Source organism: Staurois parvus, unplaced genomic scaffold (genome assembly GCF_062004578.1).
Source record: "Staurois parvus isolate SC_StPar_1 unplaced genomic scaffold, SC_StPar_1.0 ptg000185l, whole genome shotgun sequence".
Lineage (NCBI taxonomy): Eukaryota > Metazoa > Chordata > Amphibia > Anura > Ranidae > Staurois > Staurois parvus.
This window is the reverse complement of record NW_028317981.1, coordinates 1,250,032-1,267,410: the sequence shown is the minus strand read 5'-3', so window position 1 is coordinate 1,267,410 and position 17,379 is coordinate 1,250,032. Positions and strand designations below refer to the sequence as shown.

The window sequence follows — 17,379 nt, the reverse complement described above, 5'->3', positions numbered from 1 at the left end:
TCTTCTTCTTAACCACCCTATGCCAATTTCCTGCCCTTTGATCTCTTTTGACCCCTCAAACCACCCTTCAAGGATCAATTTCTGTAAGTCTAATTTCTCACAAAAGTCACTGAGATCTTCTGGAAACCTAATCCTTGCCGGTTTTCCATCTTTCCATCCAATTAGGCATGGCGGAAAGCCCCAGCTATCTCTCATGTGCTCCAACAGCAGTTTCAATGCTCTTCTAATAGCCAGTGTCTCTAAAGCGATATCCGGGGAAATATACAAATTTTTTTCTTTATATTTTATTTCCGTAAAGTCACGCAAACCTTTCAGTATTCTCTCTCTGTTTTTGAAATGGTGAAATTGAACTACTACATCTCTGGGACTTTCAGTCGATATTCCTCTTGGAATTCTAATCCAGTGTACTCTCAATTTTAAATTTTTCCCATTATTGGGTTACACACTTTCTTTATTATCTCCAGTAGATCCTCTTACTGTTCCTCTTGTTCTGGTAGGCCTCTAATCCTTAAGTTATTTCTTCTATTATGATTCTCCTGATTCTCTATTTTAAATTAGAGCTTTCTTTGTACTCTACTCCTCTCCTTCACCTGCATTTCTAATTTATTAATTAAGTGTGTATATTCCTCCATTCTCTCCTCTACTTTTTCAACTCGAATTATTAATTCCTTCCTGCTGTTTCTCCAGAGCTTGAGTCTCTGGGCTTTTCTCCTGCAGGGGCATGCATTTTCTTATTCTTGTATTTGCGTTTTGCATTTGGATTTGATTGGTGGGTTTTTGACTCCCCCCTTTGACAGATCTGCTCATTTTGCTTGAGAAATTACAATTGGTTTTTCTCTGTTTCAAAATTGCTGACCCTGACAGAGCCTTTTTTTTTTTTTTTTTTCTGTTATTTGGGTCACAGTTATTCCTACGTATCTTACTTATACAAAGGAAAAGAAAAATAGCCCTGAGACCCCAAAAAAGTTTTTCCCCTGCTCAATAGTCCCAACAGACACTTATTTGCAATAATATACGAACCATTAATTATTTTAATAATTTTAATTATTCTTTTAAGAAGTTTTTTTTTTTTTGGTTTTTTTTATTTCCGTTGTTAGTGGCAACTTACCATTACCATCTGTGTCACAGCTGCAAGACAACACCATCTCTGGCTGCTCCTTCTTTTCAGGCTGAATTCCCAGTCAGGGTCACTATAGCATCACGTACATTATGGAGGTTCTCACAGGTTCAGGGTCTTGGGGTATCCCTAGTTAACTGACAATAATCAGGGGCCTTCCTTTATGCACAGCACCACCTCTCTCTGCTGTATCCGCCGGTTTTCTGGCAGCTCCCGGGGTTCCAGCTCTGCCGCTCAGGCAGTTCCGTGGCCACCCTTACCACCACACCAGCAGTCTTGCAGGCACTCCCGGCGCCCTTTCCCTCTTCTGGCACCGCCACCTCTCGGCTCCACTCCACTGGGTCTGTGGCGCTCCTCTGGCTATCCACTAAGCCCACAGGTGGACTGCTGGAACCCTCCGCCAAAGCTCCGCGGCCACCAAGCAGAAACGGGCATGCCTGCCGTCACAGAGACCGGGCTCAGGTAGGCTTGGGTAGGCTCCAAGATTAGTCCTTCATGGCAGGCTTCCGGAGCTCCATCTCCATGCCATCTCACAGCACCATGTTCCAGTTGCAGTTTTGGCACTTTGCAATAAATATTTGGGTTTTGGGTTGCAGTTTGGGCACTCAGTCTCTTAAAGTTTGGCCATCACTGGCCTACAGCATAACATTTTCACTTTTTAGCAGCTCTGGTGAAAACAAGTCAGTTTCTTTAACTTTGCACAAATAATTCCTGGTCAGCCAGCCCAGACCTAGCGGCCGCATTTTCCCAAACCGTGACAATTTGTCTTAGGCCAAACATAGATTTTAGTCTGATGTCAAAAAGCTCAATTTTGGTCTCAGCAGATCATAGAATCTTCTTCCACTTTTTGGACGACAGTGTGTTCAGCAGCTGGGCCATAAAGTGGTTGTAAATGTTTTATTAAGATACAAAAGACAATGATATTGCATAGAGTGGTCTCTAACCGCCTCTTCTGGAGTCACCGATTGACACTTTCCACTCATCCTTCTTTTCTTTTTTTTTTTTTTTTTTTTTAATTTAAATATTTATAAATTTTTCACATTAATAACAAAAACACTTTCAACTTATTCATAATAAGTATACAATTTTTCTTATTACTTTATTTTTTCCCTTCTTAAAATATTACCCCCCTTCCCACCCCCCCAGAACCCTCCCCACTCTGCATTTTTCTCTACCTTTTTTTCCAAAGCAAGCATATCCTACCCATCTATCAATTCTATGTCGTTCTATATTTCACTTTCTCACATTTGCTACAAAACTTTCCCATTTTTCCCATTTTGCGGAAAATACCTCCAACTTGTCTTCCTGCATATAATATAGCTTCTCCATCTTACTGATCCAGTTTACTCTTTCTATCCAATCCTCTTCCTTCGGTACTTCTATTTGCTTCCAATACTTGGGTATCAGACTCTTTGCAGCGTTCATATAATACCCTAAACCTAATTTCTTATATTTACTAATTGATAGCTTTGAACTATGCAACAAACACATCCCTGGATCTAACCCGATGTCCATTTCAGTAATGGTCTCTATTAAGTGTACTATTGTTTTCCAGAATATTTGAATTTTTTGGCATTCCCACCATATATGATACACTGTCCCCACTTCCCCACACTCTCGCCAACACCATTGTGATTTTTTTCCCCACTTATCTTACATTCTACACTCGGTGTAATGTGCCATCTTGTCAAACATTTATAATTTATTTCTACTTCCCTCAAACTTACACTTTCGTGCACTAATCTATTTATTTTTTGTTTTTCTTCATCTAACACCACCCCCAAATCTCTTTCCCATTTTACTTTTTGCATTGGTTTAGTATTTGTGTCTAGTTCTGTAAGAATTCTATATATTTTAGCTATTCCGTGTTTCCCATCCCCCCGTGTCTCCAACAACCTTTCAAACAAATTCCAATCCTTTTTCATTCTCACAGGTTTTGGGAGATTTCCCACAAAACAATTTAATTGGTGATGACGCCACTCATCTAACCTAGTGAAGATCTTTCCCTTTTCCTTTTCCAACTCTTTAAAAGACTTCAATTTCCCCTCCCCCATTATATCTCTTAGTTGTACATCTTCCTTTTTAAACCATTTTCCTGTTATCTCTTCTCTACCTGGGGAAAAAAAAACCAAAACTGTATTTCTAAGTGGCATTAATATGGAATTAAATTCCCATTTCATATATTTGTGTAATTTATCCCATTCCCTTAAAACATTAACAGTGTACAAACTTGTATCCTCCTTAAATCCTCTAAATTGTGCTGGTAACCATATAACTCTGTTCAAGTTACTTCCAGAAAGTGTATTTTCTATTTTTACCCAACTTTTCCCCTCTAAATTGAACGTCCAATCAAAAATTCTCCCTAATATTACTGCTTTATAGTATCTCTTAATATCTGGAACTCCCAGGCCTCCCTTCCCTTTCTCTCTACTTAATATTTCATAGGATACCCTCGGTTTTTTATTCCTCCAAATATATCTTGTTATCATTCTTTTTATTACTTTGAAGAAGGCTTCTGGGAGTTTAATTTGGATCATTTGAAATCTATATAAAATTTTCGGTATTATTATTTTTACCAGGTTTATACGTCCTATCCATGATGGGAATCCTCTTTCTAATGTTTTTATTTCCCGTTTTACTTCATTTACTAATGAAATATACTTTAGTTTATAGAGATTCTTATGAGCCGCAGTAAGTCTTACTCCCAAATATTTTATATCTCTTTCTTTCCAGATGAAGGGGAATTCCTTTTGTATTTTCTCTTTTTCACTTTTTGGGATATTTATATTTAAGATCTCAGTTTTTGTTGGATTAATTTTTAGATTTGATAGTTCCCCATATTCCTTTAATGATTTCATTAGGTTTGGTAGTGTTATCCTGGGATTCCCCACATAAAACAACAAATCATCCGCAAAGGCTGCCACTTTATGCTCTCCTATCTGGATTCCCCTTATATCTCCCTTCTTCCTTATTGTTGACAGTAAAGGTTCTAGGGACATAACATACAATAAGGGGGATAAAGGACATCCCTGTCTTGTTCCATTTGACATTCCAATGGGCTCCATTTTTTCCCCATTTACTATTACTACTGTGGAAGGCTCCCTATACAACTTTTTTATCCATTCCCTCATTCTAACTCCAATTTCCAGAGCCTCCAAGGTGTCCATCATGAAGTCCCAATCTACTCTATCAAAGGCCTTTTCGGCGTCGATTGACATAACTGCCGCCGGTACCTCTCCTTTTTTACTTTTCTGAATAAGCATCAGGGATCTCAACCCGTTGTCCCTACCCTCCCTTCCTGGGACAAAGCCCACCTGGTCTCCATGTATCTATTTTGGCATAAACTCCTTCAACCTATTTGCCAAGACCTTTGCATATAACTTAGTGTCTAAATTCAGCAGTGAAATTGGCCTATAGTTAGAACACTGTGATACGTCTTTTCCTTCCTTCTGTAACAATACCACGTGAGCCTGTAACGATTCTCTCCTCTTGTCTATCTCTCCTCCCAGGGCATTCATATATTTTTCCAGTTTAGGGATCAGTTGTTCACTAAATTTTTTATAATACCTCGCCGTGTAACCATCCGGTCCTGGACTTTTCCCCATCGCCATACTTTTTAGAGCTATTTTTATTTCTTCCTGTGTAATCTCTACTTCAAGGGATTCTAATTGATTTTCTCTTAGTTTCGGTAGACCCGCATTTTTTAAATAGATCTTTCTTTTTTTTTTCAATTTTCCATTTCCATATTATTTACTGCATCATAGGGATTGATATTGTACAGCTTTCTATAATAATCCATAAATACCTTTGCAATCTCTTTATTTGAATGAACCAGTTCTCCCTTAGGGTTTTTTATTTTATCGATGTAATTCCTATTTTTCTTTTTCCTTAAGGCTCTCATTAGGAATTTTCCTGGCCTGTCTCCCCATTTATATTTCTCACTTAACACTTTGTTATATACTCTCCTTCTGTCCTCCTCCATCAAGGTCTCTAATTCCCCTTTTTTTTTTTATTAACTTCTGCTTGATTTCTTTTACTATGCTATTTTTATGTGTCTGTTCCAGGTCAGATATATCCTTTAAGAGCCTACTGATTTTCTCTCTCCTTTCTCTTTTCTTTCTTGCCCCAGCTGCGATCAGGATACCTCTTATATATGCTTTATGAGACTCCCATACTGTAGCTATCGATACATCCTCTGTCTCATTCTCTCTGAAAAATCTCTCAATTTCTTTCCCAATCCTCTGAGCGGTATCCTCATCCAGGAGAAGTGCTTCATTCAACCTCCATCCCACCTCCGCTGTTTTCCTCCTACCCCAACCCATTCTCAAAACTACAGGGGCGTGGTCTGAAAGAGTCATTGCTCCTATGTCTACTTTGACCATTGACTCTAAAAATCGATGTTCTATCAATATATAATCCAACCTTGAGTACGTCTCATGTGCATTTGAGAAGAATGTATAGTCTCTGTCCTTCATATCCATAATTCTCCATGAGTCCACCAATTGAAACTCATGGATCAACTTCTTTAATAATCTCAGAGATCTATTCCCTTCACGCTGCACAGAAGAGGTTGTATCCTTTTGTGGGTTCATACAGAAATTAAAATCCCCGGCTAATATCAAACAGCCCTTTTTAAAGTCCATCAGTTTTCTTAACACACCTTTCAAGGACATCTCCGGCTTCTTATTTGGACAGTATACATTTGCTACTGTGCACTCCACCTCTTGTATTTTTCCTTTCAAAAACAGATATCTCCCTTCTGGGTCCACTTTTCTATCCTCCAGCTCAAATCTTATATTTTTCCTGAACCCTATTGCCACCCCTTTAGCTCTCCTGACTGGGGTATCTGCATAATACCATATTGGATAATCTCTAGATTTTAACTTAACCTTAGATTCTATCTCAAGGTGTGTCTCTTGCAAAAAAACCATTGAGGCTTCTCTATGGTGTAGTTCTTTGAATAGCCTAAATCTCTTCCCAGGACAATTCAACCCTTTTACGTTATATGTGATGACTTTCATCTTCTTCCATCTTATTTATATCCCTCCTTTCCCCTACTGATCCTCTTCCTTTTTTCCCTTGCTTTGGTACCCCTCTTAATCCTGCAGAGTATTATCCCTAATATCAATACCTCTACCCCCAACCCCCCCTCCCCCCTTCCCATTTTTAGGCACCTATTATACCTACTATTCATTTGTGGGGACCCCCTTCCCACCTTTGAATTATTGCTAAGGGTCAAAACTCCGCCCATGGACGGCTTCTCCTCCCTCCACCTTCCCCGTGTCCTCCATTCTTTTTTTTTATTTTTCTCTTTATATATCAAAATACCTCTTGAAAACAGTAAAGATATCCTTCTATAAGGAAGATTAAAGGGCCAGGCAAAAAGAGAGAGAGAGAAAGACACGAGAACCCAGTCTCCCCTCCTACTTCATCTCTCTGGCAGAAAGCCAGTCCCCTTGTCTAACTTTTTCTATCTCTCTCTCTTCTTCCTCCCATCCAGCAATCTCCATTCTTTGCAACTCAAGTTTTTCACAAAAGTCTCTCAGGTCTTCTGGAAACCTTAAATAAGCTGTAACTCCGTCTTTCCATCCAATTAAACACGCTGGGGTCCCCCATCTATAGAACACGTTCTTTTTCCTCATCTGCTCTAGAAGGGGTTTTAAGGATCTCTTTCTCCACAGAGTCTCAGGTGTAAGCTCTGCATATATCTGGATATCCATATCGCCAAAGCTAATTGCTGCTTTTCCTTTGATCTTTCTCTAGATTGCTTCTTTATCTCCATATTTGTTAAATTTGACAATTATATCCCTTGATTTTTCTTTCCCAGTACCTTGTTGGCGCTTTCCTACTCTCACGATATCCTCCAAATCAATCACCTCTAGGGCCGGTCTATCCATTATGGAATTTAAAATTTTTCTTACTACTTCTTGCAATGTTTCCCCTTTTACGTTTTCTGGAACTCCTCTTATCCTAAGGTTACTCCTCCTGTCCCAATTATCTTGTACCTCCATCTTATATATCATTTTTTCTGTATTTTCCACATATTCTTTATTTTCTTTTCTAATTCCTCGATGTTTTGAGCCTGATTTTTAGTTTTCTCCTCCATTTCTTCCACTCTCATCAACACCTGCCCCAGGTCATTTCGGATAGTTGCCAGTTCTTGTTTTATTGTTTTCTCTAGGTCTTTAAACATCTCTGCCATTTCTTTCTTATTTGGTACTTGTAGTTCTCTTTCATTATCATTCCTCTCCATATCTCCTATTGCTTGTTGATTACTAACATTTAGTCCCAGCGATAGTCTAGGACTACTTTCCAAACTAATATCGCCTTCAGCTTTTCCGGCTTTACCTTGAGATCTTTCTGGGGTCACTTTCCCCTGGGATGTATACTGCTTAATCGTTCCTGTTTGGGACCCTTTTGGCCCACTTCCTTTACTACTTTTGTTCTTCATTTCTTTCATGGGCCTTGCTCTCCTTTATACCTAGATGATTCACATAAATATAAAGGTCCCAACCAAGCCCAATTTGTGACCAAATCTTTTTAAGTTGCTTAATCTTCTTTTTCTTTACTTCCTCTTTTCTTTTTTTCCTTTTTTTCTCCTCTTCTATTCTCTCAAAAAGTTCCCTGGAGTCCCCATTTTCTCCTCCTCACTCCTTATTTTCCTCCACAGTACTTATGGGACATTTAACATAAAACAGTTCCAGGTTCTTTTACTCACCCAAGTCTCTCGTCCCTGCTGTGAAGGAGGTAGGGGTCTCAGATTTCCAGCTCCTCTGTACAGATATCCAGCTCCTCTGTACCTTGAAGGGGATTCCACAGGGCTACTTTTCTTTCCTTCTTAACTTCTGTGCTGATCCACCACAGAGAAGCTTTTGCCAGGTCTTCATCTTCATGTTTAGCCAGCCAGGGATCCGACATAGGGAGCAGTGTACACGAGGGGCAGTGCACCTGGGGGAGAAAGCCGCCTTCTCCCTTTCAGCTCACACCGGCCGGCTTCCTCCGCTCCCAGTGCTCCTTTGCGGTTGGGGACGTGACCCCACCCGCTTTCCGATCCGCCGGACTTCGGGCGGACCTCTCTCCCTTTGTGCCAGCCCTGCGCCTCCGCTCTCCCGCCAAGCACCCCCGGCACTCAGGTACCGATTCTCTGCAGTGGGGCTGCCTCTCAATTCATTTGGAGGGCCCCTGGGAAGGTCAGTGGAGGAGTCTTGCCGAGAGCTCCTACTCCAAGCCCTCAGCCGCTGCCATGATCAGGCTCCTCCCTCGGGTACAGAGAGACACTCCTCCTTTTTCTCCAAGTGCCCCCTCAGCAAGATGTATGCTGAGGGGGTACCTTTGAGGTCCCACTCCTGAGCCTGGCTGTGCGTGTATATAGATACACACAGTGTGCCTCGGCCATGCCCACTGCTCCCTTCTCACAGGATTTGACTAACAGCAGTAGAAGCCAATGAGAAGTATACTTATTTTGCGTTTTTATTTCATTATAAATTATTTAAATCATGTTGCATAGACGTTTTCACTTTAACACAAGATAGTCTATTTTTATTTAGTGTTTAAATAAAATATCCACTTTGATTTAATGTTGGAAACATTAAAAGTTCCAGATGTTTGATTACTAAACCAGCAAAATAATAAATACAAAGCAAATTAGGGGGTATGAGAAGGTAATTTCATAGATATCTCGTCTGCATACAAAATGGAATGTAAAGTAGAGTTCCACCCAAAAGTGGAAGCTCTACTTTTTTGCCCCCCCCCCCCCCCCACTGCTGCCACCTTGGCACCTTTTGGGGGGGGGGGAGCAGGTACTCACTCCCACTTGCGGCTGAGTTCGCCATGCCGAACTGAGCCGAAAGTTTGGCCACCTCGCAGCCCTCTGGGACACTTCAATAATCCTTCCTATTATCCTTCCTAGGGTGTGCTTCAAGCTCTTGAATTTTTCCTGGAGAGAGGCTACCAACCTCGAAGATCCTTCTATATTGGACTAGGACATGATGAGGAGGTAAAGCAAGAAAACATTTTATTAAAGTTAAAACCTAAGTGCAGTCAAAATAAAAAAATGCAAAAATCAGCATAAGGGATATGGGTTAAAGTCAGCAGGATGTGTTCCTTGTGCTGCTGCCTCTCATGCTAGGTGAAATCCTCCATCGATGCCACCCTCTCCATCACCATAAGCTTCTGGTGTGGTGGGGGTAATTAGGACTGTTGTAGCCAGTGCTGCAACAATGTCATCCAGCTCCCAGGGTAAAGATGTCAAACTGCGCCCCCCCCGATTCATGTGCAAATTTAGGGGATCCTACGCCCAGCAGTCACACACTAGTCAAAATCTCTTCTACTGTCACTACGCCTATCCCTTGTAATAGAAGGCAGGTGTCCCATCCCTACAGAAAACCATTGCGCCCAGGGCAGTCAGCCCTTCTGCCCACCCCTTGTCCCAGCCCTGGTTGGAGCTGTTACAGGCTTTCATCAAGAGTGCCTGACTATATCCTTTCTGCATACTCCTCCATTCATAGAAGCTAGCACTACAACTTCTATGAATGAAAAATAATCTATGATTGGAGGAACAGACAGATGTTTGAAAGGTCTGCCCCCTTCATTCATAGATCACTTTTCATTCTTAGAAAAATTTGTACTGTCTTCAATGAATGGAGGAGCTGGGCGGAAAGGGCAGCCATAGTTTGACCCCTGCCTCACCAAAAGATTATGGTGTCGGGTGGAGAGGGCAATCATGGAGAAGAATTTCATTTACCAGAAGATTAGAAGATCCTAGGATTTAAAGTGTATACTGTATATAGTGAATTCCTTAAAAGTAGGTACAGAATGGGTCCACCCACATGGCTACGTCATTCATTCACAGTTTGCTGTGTATGAATAGACTACTACAAGTCCAGGCCATTACTGCAGATAGCTCGTAGTTCTCAATGAACTGTAAGGGTGCAGGTGAGCGCTCTTGTAGTTAATTGATTCTTCCTGCAATTCAGTACGGAGTTACAGGCAGACTGCTGACTGAGAGTCTGCAGGATCCAGACATTGCATCTGCAGTCTGCTGATCGCAGATGCAATGCTTTACAGGCTGTAACCTAAAATAGAGTATGTAAACCCAACATTTCATATTCCTGATATGTGCCAGCTGTACCATGTATTTGTGTATTTGTATGAAAATACATGTTCTCTTTGTATTGTATCCTTTGTGTGTCCCTGGTGTTTCTGCCAATCTCTCTGCTTTCCTATTAAAAACTAACCACACCAGACACAAGAGAACAGCATGGTCAGTTCTCTAGCTGTGCTGGGAACTGAGCCTGCTCCCCTCCAATGATGAGACTTGTTCTGACCGGGCAGGCCCTTCCCCCACACAGCCTTTCATATGTCCTCTTTATTTTAGGCCTCAGATTTCTCCTCTGACCTTCAAAGCATCAGATCAAACAGAGATTGGTTTGATCTGATGCTTTCACAATCCATGAATGGCTTGTTTACATCCCGGCAAAACCGGAAGTGACAAAATACACGTCACTTCCAGTTTCTTAGACCATAGGGATGAACAGGGATGTTCTGATCCTCGGGCATCTCTATGATCAGGGTGGAAGGGGAGAGCCTGGGAAGGCGGCAGAATAGAGGGGGGGGGGGGCGACTCTCCACCAGCAGAGATACTTGGATGATGCCGGTATCTGCGTGTATGAGCACTTCAACCTGGCGACATTTGGGTACGTTTTATGGAGGATGAAGTGGATAATGCTAATTTTTTTTTTGTACCTGCAAAAAGATGTGCATTTATTTTTTAAAAAAAGGTGAACTTAGCCTTTAAAGTGGTTGTAAACTCTTTGTATACTCTTACCTACAGGTAAGCTTAAAATAAAGCTTACCTGTAGGTAAAATGAATATCTCCTAAACGTGCACCATTTAGGAGACGTACACTCATTTTGACAGCCGGCTTATGGACGCTGAAGAAACGGCATAGCCGTGCCTTTCTTTCAGTGCACCGTGCTGTGGTCCGGAACTCTCGCACACAGAAGTGACGTTACCGTGGCTCGGCTAGTCAGACAGCCGGAGATCACAAACCCGGAGGGAAGACCGGGTGAAGATGGGCAACTGGAGGGCTTCGTTTTAAGGTAAGTCCTTCATAATGTGCTAATATGTGATGCATACTAACACGTTATGAGGTTACAGGGGAATATTTTTTATTTTTTTTTTGGAAGTGCGGTTTACTACTACTTTAATCATTCAAATTGTATTGGAAATATTATTTAATTAATGGTTCCCTTTTTGTGTACGATTAAATGATTACTGGCCTACATTGTTTGGATAAAAGCTTGAATTATATTTATATAACTGTACTTTTCCATTTTTTCCTTTTTTATATTCTTTTTATTTTACTTTCCTCTGCTTTGTGTTTCTATCAGGTGTCTGGACACAAAGGAGCCATGAAAATTGTAGAAAAGCTTCAGTCTCTTGGAGTGAAACTTGTATTTGTAGTGGATGAAGGGTTAGCAGTCTTAGATGGTGTTATCCAAGGAGTGAAGAGACCAGTGGCTTTGTATGTTATAAAAGGTTATTTAACAAAAAAAACATATAAACAGAACACTCTTTATGACCATATGTCTACAGAAAGATGAAGTCTCATGAAGAACTCCAAACCTGGCCAAGTCTACCTCAATAAGCTTTCTCCACTGCCCTGGCATCTCAGTATTTTACAGGTTTATTCATGATTGTATGGGGATCATTTAAACTAATGGGTGCATATATGTGCAGATGCAGTTAGATTTTTCGATTGTCCATTGAGGCGCACAGTATTTCATATTCATGAACTATTGGTTATACTGCCGCCTAGAAGAAGACGAGACACAAGGCACAAAAAAACCGAAGGCTAGCTCTTAAAAGCTATAACCCCTCAAACCATTTACTCAGTTAGGCTTGGTGTCCTGAAGAAGGTAGCACATCTCTCCCAACTCTACTGGTTTGAGATCTGATTGTAAGGGATTTTATTTTTAATCAACAGCTGTTTGTAGATTCAGACAGGATATGTTAAATTCTGGTAGGCTTTCCAGTCAGTCTTCATGCGCAGGCTTTCGCAATTACTTGATGTATAAGTGATCTCACTGGGACAGCCCTACATAGGCCACATCCCTACAGAGATACACATGGATTCGCATATCAGCACAGGGCTATGCTGCATTTGTCAGGCCATATGTTACTACCAATCTTTACATTCACTGTGGCTTTTTTCCATGTTTTTCCATGTTCAAGCTTTTCATTTATTTGTTTTTCTGCAGACTTGCTTCACTCAAAATGTGCAGGTTGCATGCTACCCAGGTGCTGTGACAGGAAGGAGCCTCTATGGTGTGGCAACAGCATTCTCTTTGGAATCTCTGAGTGTTATTACTTGATGCTATTTTGGTCAAACTCATGGGGCCTGATATGTCACCCACGTATGAGTATCCCACTTGGGGACCCAGGTGTGGAGCCATGGTGCACATAGGAGTGGTGGTCTATCCTATCTTCCCCGCCACTGTTGTATTGTGCTTGTAACCTGGCAATAGCTGATACAAGGCAGAGGACCAGATGGTAGGTGACCAATGACAACAGCCTATGCAGTCTTTGTTTACTGCATGCACTGCCTGAAAGTGAAAGTTTTGACAATGCTTCCATGTGCTCATTATATAACACCTGTAAGTTCTCATCTGAGCTACCCCCTTGTGCAGTTGCCTCTGAGGCATTCATTTTGCCACCCAGCTTTGAAATACCTTGTGGTAGAAGACTTTTCTACCACTATGGAAAGCTTTTGTAGCACTGTATTCAGCTTGTGACACAGCCAGACCAGAGGGGCTGCAAAGAGCGCCTTAAGCTTTCCATCCCCTGAATTACCTTCTAAATTTAGATTTAGAGATGCTGACCTTTGCTGAGCCAAATGTGGATCCTTCCATAGACCGTTTCTCTATGGATGGATTTTTATCTTCACTTAAAGGATCACATTTTGTAATCCCCCGTTGTGACAGCTAGCAGGGGATCGTCTCCCCCTGCTAGCTGTCACAGTTTTTAAAAAAATGTGGCTGTGTGGGGCTCTGCCCGCTCTACCACATCACTCATTTACAGTATTCTGTGAATGGGAAAACTACATGTTCTGACAGCCTTTGCGGCTGTTGGCTCGTAGTTCTCAATTAACTACCAAGGCGCTGTTGAGTGCTGTGGTAGTTCACTGATTCTTCCATGTCAATATGTATCTGCTTGCCCATACAAGGTACGAACGCACAGATACACTGACATTCTGCAGGAATCCTGCATGGCATCAGCAATCTGCTGATCACTGGTGCAATGCTTTCCAGGTTCCCAAAACAATAAATAGTAAATGCATTTTTTTTTTTACCTGCAAAAAAAATGTGCATTTATTATTTTTGTTAAAAGGTGATCTTATCCCGTAATGAAAAGGGACAGCCTTTCACTTTGGTCTCTAAACAGAAATAAACTTTCTCAGCTCTTATTCCAATGGTACACAAAAGTTTTTAAAGTTATTCACATATAAGAAAAACTTCTCCATGCAAGATAAGAGCATTATGTGAAAGTATGAATGACTTACCTGAAAATGAAGCCCTCCAGCTGAGGTCTGTCACGGCTCTCCGAGGCTTCCATCTTCACCCAGTCTCCCTTCCGGGTGTGTGGGCTGCGGTCGTTTAACTGACCAAGCCGCTGATGACGTCACTCCTGCACATGTGTGTGGGAGATTCGGCCTCCGCGCTGTTCTCTCAATGAACGGCACGCCGGTGCTGGAGACATCACCAGCACTGCCACAGTAAATTATCTCCTAAACGGTGCATGTTTAGGAGATATTTACAGTAGCTACAGGTAAGCCTTATTTAAAGGCTTACCTGTAGGTAAAACATAAAAAACAAGGTTTACTTCCACTTTAAAACAATTTATCAAGAGTATAAAACTGCAGTGCAATGTAACAAAACAGCATGGTGCTAGGGCCATCAATGCTTAGAATCCTGCAGAATTGTCCCTCTGTCAGCAGATGTCCTAGGCCCTCTGTCTTCATTGGGGGATGTTGGACGTAGACTTAATGGTGCTTCATCTCAGCAAGAAAGTGGAACAGTTTGCAGCCAGGAAAATTGTGATCTTTACCAAAACACCTCGCTGTACTTTCTTCTTCCAAGCTGTGTTGTTGGACCTGTAAAGCATTTTTCTTGGTGCAAATCTTAGAAGTTTCATGCTCACACAGAAAGGCTTGGTATGCTGACCTAGTTGGACTGCTCACCGACACACTGGTATTTACTAGATTGGTCAAACATGTCTCCAGGTCCGATATTGCACTTTGCTTTTCAGGCACTAATTTTAATATTTCATTGCATGTAGACCCAAAATTGGCTGTGAACACCATTAAGTATTAAGCGGCAGCTTTGACCATGCTTTTTGAAAGTCCATTATTGATCTGAACCTATGTACAGGGGTTCACTCACATGTAGCTTCCCCTATTGGAACACCCCTTTAACCATTTCATTTGAACCTGGTTTTGTCAGCTCTTCATAAACCTCCCTTTTGAGCATATTAGGTTCAATGTTGTCTCTTTTCCAAAAGTTAGCCTTTCTTGTTGTGAGGACATCAGTACGGTGGGTTTTTGAGCTGACTGTGTTGTCATGCAATCCTTTTTTAAGCAACCCACAAGGATAAGATAGTTGCTAGGCAGAGATGCTTTTTTTACCCAAAGAAGTCTCCTCTATTTATCTAAATGAAGATATTGTCTTGCCTTCATTGTACCCAGCTCCAACTCATCCTAAAAAGATTTCACATTATTTTGCTATATTGGGGGGGGTTGATTTAAATGTTACAGCTTCTTTTCTGAATTCTGATTTCTTGTCATTCCTGAGGCCCCTGAGAGGGTTCTCCGTCTAGTTCCTCCTTTCTGTGGTGAATTCAGCAATTCAATGATCAGATACTGTATATGCATTGAATAGTAAAGTAATTTCTTTCCATGTTGAGGCCGACTTTGCTAGGACAGTGAGTGCTTCTTGTTTTTTTTCACCATCAGGGATCTGCTGTTTGCAAAGCTGCAACATGGGCTTTAGCCAGCACTTGCCAAGTTTTGCAAAGCAAATGTGTTAATATCAGCAGATGCTAGTTTTAGTCACAAGGTTTTATGGGTTTTTTCTCTTTTAAGATCCTAGTTTATTTTTTTAAGTTCTGGTTCACCTGTATTTGCTGCGGGCCTCTTCTTCTTTTTTTTTTTTCTCTTTTTTTAACAACTGTTCTGTGACATTCTATGGTTCATGCAAATGTGCAGTGTCCTTCAATAGATGTTAGAAAAAACTCACCATAAAATCCCTTTAGTTGTGTCATTGAAATACACTTCCCTTATGCTAATTAATGCCCTTTTTTGGTTCATGGTGTTACTTGTTAGCTGAGCACAATTGTTTAAGTAGGTGTTCTAGACCATAGGAGCCAGCCTTCAGGTTCTTTTTGTGCCTAGTGTCTATTTTTCCTGTAATCCGCAGTATAATCTATAGTTTTTTAATGATATTTTCATGAAATTTTTTAATGTTCAGTAATCATTTGGATCTGGGATCTTAACACTTTGAAAGCTATAGTACACAAATTATTCTTTCCATCTTGCTGATAATGTTATTTTAACTAACTGCTTAATTGTTGTCCATTGGGAAGTTAAATCATAGTAAAAAATTTGCAGCCAAACTCATAATGCACTTCATAAATCTTGTCCCTGGCCATGTGGGCGCCTTAAAGTAATCTAAAAGAACATAATAAAAAAGAAAAAAAAACTGTGGCCTCCCTCACCTCCAAAATTCATACCAAACCTTCATCCTAGCATGTAGTCTGGATGGCCAGGAAAGGGGAGGGCGATCATGCCCCCCTAACCATACCAGATCAGGTCACATGTCCTCAATATGGGGAGGGGGACTCCTGTACTCCTGCTCTATGTGGATGAGGACAAGGGCCTCTTCCCCACAAACATGGTTGTGTGTACTGGTTTGTGGGCGGGGGGGCTTATTGGGATCTGGAAGCTCACTTTAAAAATAAAGGGACCCCCAAATACTGCCCACACGTTGCTGAGTAATGGGTGCATAGTACCCCTATACATTTACAAAAATAAAGGAATCCCTATTTATAAACAAAAAAATAATCCACAATGTAAATCCAATCACGTCCTCAAGTGATGAATCTCCTTAATTACAATGTAAGATGCCTGCCAACCTACTAAAAGAATGGGCTGGGTGGAGATGCGTCACTGATTGCTAGTAAGCTGCCTGTGGCTCCCTTACTTTAGTAACTGACCAAGTTGGCATTGTGAAACTATTAAATTCTGCATGAGAGTAAGTATGAAGAGTCAAATCTTATAGCAGTTTTATTCATGAATTTTGCCTTTTTTCATTCACAGTGACACAAATGTTATTGTGATCTAAAAGCACATACAACATTGCTCTGTTTTCAGAGTTGGCACCACTGAAAAAGGATCCATCACACTCAACCTGACTGTAAACCAACCGCCTGGCCATTCTTCAATGCCTCCTGCCGAGACTAGCATTGGGATTCTTGCAGCAGCTGTATCCAGGTAAAAATATATGTATAGAAAGTAATTGTCTGTCACTGTCTTTTGGAAACTATCATTTCAAATATACACTGCTCAAAAAAAAAGATACACTTTGATAACCTATCAGATCTCAATGGGGAAAAATATCATGCTGGATATCTATACTTATATGGACTGGGTAATGTGTTAGGAACATAAGGATGCCCCATCATTTGATAGAAATGAAAATTAGCAACCTACAGAGGACTGAATTCAAAGACACCCTGAAAAACAAAGTGAAACAATTATGCAGCAGGCTAGCCCATTTTGCTGAAATGTCTTTGCAGCAACTCAAAATAGTACTCAGTAGTTTGTATTGCCCCCATGTGCTTGTATGCATGCCTGACAATGGCATGCTCCTAATGAGACGATGGATGGTGTCCTGGGGTATTGCCTCCCGGATCTGGATCTGGATCAGAGCATTACTGAGTTCCTGAGGTCTGAGGTGCAACCTGGCATCGTCAGATGGACCAATACATGATATCCCAGAGGTGTTCTATTGGATTTAGGTCAGGCGAGCGTGGGGGCCATTCAATGGTATCAATTCCTTCATCCTCCAAAAACTGCCTGCATGCTTTTGCCACATGAGGCCAGGAATTGTCGAGCACCAGGAGGAACCCAGGACCCACTGCACCAGCGTAGGGTCTGACAATGGGTCCAAGGATTTCATCCTGGTACCTAATGGTCTCTCCATGAA

The 17,379-nt window shown here is 41.2% G+C and overlaps 1 protein-coding gene across 2 annotated transcripts in view; it reads left to right on the top strand.

Annotated features, from left to right (window-relative positions):
• Positions 1-17,379, top strand: part of PM20D1 (peptidase M20 domain containing 1) — a 197,331-nt gene that overhangs the window by 96,830 nt on the left and 83,122 nt on the right. Inside the window, exons 4-6 of one of the 2 annotated variants that reach the window (XM_089677375.1) lie at positions 9,027-9,113; positions 11,509-11,591; positions 16,545-16,664. In XM_089677375.1, coding sequence (XP_089533501.1) covers positions 9,027-9,113; positions 11,509-11,591; positions 16,545-16,664 — 290 coding nt within the window. Of the gene's footprint in view, positions 1-9,026; positions 9,114-11,508; positions 11,643-16,544; positions 16,665-17,379 lie in introns of both variants that reach the window. The other variant, XM_089677374.1, reaches the window with a different exon arrangement.